The sequence below is a fragment of the Trypanosoma grayi genome, assembly GCF_000691245.1.
Source record: "Trypanosoma grayi strain ANR4 Tgr_1127_V1, whole genome shotgun sequence".
Lineage (NCBI taxonomy): Eukaryota > Euglenozoa > Kinetoplastea > Trypanosomatida > Trypanosomatidae > Trypanosoma > Trypanosoma grayi.
The window spans coordinates 1,250-4,670 of NW_008826746.1; the positions used below are offsets into that span (position 1 = coordinate 1,250).

A 3,421-nucleotide genomic window follows, 5' to 3' on the forward strand; every position below is an offset into this window, starting at 1 on the left:
GGTGGCCGTGGTGGTGGTGAGCAGCACCACGAGACGGCGGCTGCGGAGCAGGTTCCCATCACGCTGCCGGATGACGTGTTCTTTTTCCTGCGCATCGCCATGCACCGCGCGGTGAACACAAAGTCGACGCAAATCACCTCCGCCGTCTTTCTTGCGTGTGGCGAGCTTGTGCAGTCGCGCATGATCCCCGTGCTGCAGCAGCACGCCGCCCTACCGCCGCCGTCAGCGCTGCAGCAGCTACAGCAGCAGACCGGCTACACGGTGCCGCCGCGCGTGCTGCGTTGGGTGGCGGCGGCGCAGTGCACCGCCACGTACGCACGCAAACTCGGTGATGAGCTGCGGCAGCTGGCGCGAGCGAACTTCACCGGCAAGGACCAGCTGCGCTTCACGGAGCAGGCGGAGGACATGGACGCGCTCTCGCGCGAGCTCACAGCGATGACGGAGCGTTGGCTCGTCGGCATCGCGGAGGCGTGCTACCAGGCACACCTTGCGCCGCACCTGGAGCGCTTCTCCGCGCTGTCGTATGCGCTGACGGAGGAGACGTTCTACCACTACGAACTGAGCGACCCGTGGGTGCAAGCGTGCGTTGCCGCCACCGACGTTGCGCTGCGCCCCTTCGACGACCACCTTGACCCGCACGGTTTTGACGTGCTGTTGCTCTCGCTGGTGCGGCGCGTCGTGAAGACGGTGTGGCAGGTGCTCGTGCAGAAGTCCTTCACCGGCTACGGCGCGCTGCAGGTTGACCGCGACGTGCGCACACTGCGTGCCTTCTTTTTTGGCCGAGCGCACGAGCTGCAGTTGCGGGAGGCGTTCCTGCCGCTCACGAGCGCCACGTCGCTGCTGCTGCTTGACAGCCCCAAGGACGCGGAGCAGGACACGTACGAGGGGCTCACGGGGGACGAGAAGCGCCGCGTACTTGGCTGCCGCGCGGACTTCAGGCGCGCAGAGATTGCGAAGCTGCAGCTCTGAGGGCAAACAAGACGGGGGCCTGCGGTTCGTCTGGTTACCGCTGAGTTTGGCGGTGTGTGACTGCGAGCTGTGCGCCGGCTCACAATTTTGCATCACGTGTGGTGGGCTGAAGAACATACGCGTACACCAAAATGGAGTACGGACTGATGAATCCTCTCTGTATGTGGGTGTGTCACGTGCGTAAGTACGAGCGCATGTCTCTTATTCTGTTGCTGCCGCTGGGTATTCACACCTTGTATGCTCTTCTTCCTCGTTCTTCTTGTGGCCTCACACGCGTCCGCGTGAAGTGGAATACACATCGCACGTTCAACAACGTGTAGGTCATCTCGGACAAGCAAAGGGGGAGCTGCACCTGCGGCTAGTACCAAACTCTTCTACCTACCATGTCTTACAGAGGGAGCGGCGGCGGACAGCGGCGGCAACGCTCACCGAGCCCAGACAGCCACCATCACCACCACCACTCCCGCCCTTACCAGAGTGGTAATAACTATAATTACTACCGCGAGAAGCAGCAGCAGCGTCAAAACTCTCCACCGCGCCGCCCACCGTACCGCCGTCGCCGCGAGGACGTGCCGTACAACATCCCGAGCGCGGCACCACGGCTGCGCGTGCCGTGTGATCTGCCGGTGGACGTCACCGCATTTCTCGACCTTGTCGCGTTCTACGTAGTGCAAGGTGGACCGACAACAGAGGAGGAGATCATGAAGCGGGAGGAGAACAACACACACTTTGCCTTTCTCCACGCGCCGTGGCGGGACCCGATGCAGTTGTATTACCGTTGGCGCCTCTACTCCCTCCTGCAGGGTGACACGCTTCTTAAGTGGCGTACCGAGCCGTACCAAATTGAGCGCGGTAACGATGCGTACGTGTGGGTGCCGCCACCGGCGATTCACAGTGGGCCCGAGTGCCTCCTTGACGCCTTCAAGCCGAGCACTTCCAGCAGCGTCCGTGATGGGCTTTCACAGGGTACCGTGGGTGAGGATGCAGCTACAGCAGCAGCACAACAACCCGTGCCGTCGGCGTCGTGGCTGTCGCGGATGTCCGTCTCCGAAGGGTCCTTCTTTGTCACGCTTGAGAGGGCTGCGGTCGAGGAGTGGAAGCAGCTGCTGCAGATGGAGTCGCATCTTGCAGATGTGGTAGAAGGTTGTGGTGGTGGAGTGGAGCAGTCGCTGGAGAACCGCCTCAGCAAGTTGGGTACCTTACTGCTCGATAGGGAGCTGATTGCACGGCGCATGGTGTTCGCGGTTGAGCACCAGAAGGCTGCACTGCACGTGCTAAGCCTCGTGCTAGATGAAATCGTGCGACTCGCATATGAGGCGGCCACGCCTGTAGGTGGTGCAGGGAGCCAAAATAGCACGTGTAGGAGTAATAAAAATAACAGCAGTGGGACAAAAGGAAGCAGCGGTGAAGCAAGTGATAGCAACAACAAAAATTCCAGAAGCAATGACAACAGTGCCCTTCGTGCTGCGTCGCGCTGCTTCATGTGTCTCTCGCACCTCTTCACGCTGAACGATATTGGTAAGAACGGCGGTGCGCCCCCCCTGACGGAGGAGGAGGTTGCCAGTCTCGCGCCCTCGTGGGAGGAGCGGGGCGGCCCAAACAATAACAACAGCAGCAGCAGTGGCAGCCACCCCATAGCCCCTGCTGCTGCTTCTGTGAGCGGCCTAGAGGCGCCGCATGCTGTGATAAGTGGCTTGCTGCCGCTGCCGTCGCCGTCGCCGTCGAATCCTTACTCTTCGGCCGGCACCGGCGCTGCTCCTGCTGCTTCGGTGGTGCCGGTGCGAATGCTGAACCGCGCGCTGGAGAAGATCATGCCCACCCTCATTGAGGCCACGCTCGTCGTGGCGCTCTGCACGGTGCAGCAGTACGGCGCGCTGGAAGTCGACAACGCGCGCGAGACGGCGCGTAGTTCGGCAAAGCCGCCGGGTGCGGAGGAGTTCGAGGGGATTCTGCCGCTCGACATCGACCAGGCGGCGTACGTGCACGTGCAGGCGAAGCTGTCATCTCCGCAGGCGTCTGCACCGTCCACCGTAGCATCAGCAACTGCAGTAAAGAAGGAGGACCGCGATGCCGTGTGCATGATCGCGATGCTGCTCATCTCGTGGCTGAAGCAGCTCTGTGCGTCGTGGGCGGACGGTGATGTGATTGGCAGCCGCTGCTGGAGCACGCTGGTGACGAAGTACGTCTACCTTCTCTCACAGCCTGTCGAAACGACGTGAACGAATGCAGCACATACACATACGCGCTCAAATGGGCTAGACCTCTCTCTCCCTACTCCCGGGACTGTGTGTCATGAAGGAGTATATTACATGCGCACTTTCATTGCCGTGTTGCACTGAGGGATAGTGCGAGTCCAATCACACCACAGACGAACACCCAATGAGGACGAACATTTGAAGAAGAAGAAGTTAAACACGCGATGGTGTTCCCAGAATGTGCTGGAACCTTGATG

General features: G+C 61.0%; 2 protein-coding genes across 2 annotated transcripts in view; both read left to right on the forward strand.

The window, feature by feature from the left end:
• The window catches only part of DQ04_11271010 (putative conserved oligomeric Golgi complex subunit 4-like), a gene marked incomplete at both ends in the record, with an annotated part of 1,050 nt that extends 81 nt beyond the window's left edge, over window positions 1–969 (forward strand). Inside the window, one exon of the mRNA XM_009316484.1 lies at window positions 1–969. This exon is cut by the window's left edge and continues 81 nt beyond it. Within this exon, the coding sequence (XP_009314759.1) occupies window positions 1–969 (969 nt within the window).
• A 383-nt stretch (window positions 970–1,352) lies between these two features.
• On the forward strand, window positions 1,353–3,188 carry DQ04_11271020 (putative RNA-binding protein; the record flags this gene model as incomplete). The annotated part of the gene is made up of 1 exon (XM_009316485.1): window positions 1,353–3,188. The coding sequence occupies one exon, from the start codon at window positions 1,353–1,355 to the stop codon at window positions 3,186–3,188; it is 1,836 nt and encodes a 611-aa protein (XP_009314760.1).
• Between the last annotated feature and the right edge of the window lie 233 nt (window positions 3,189–3,421).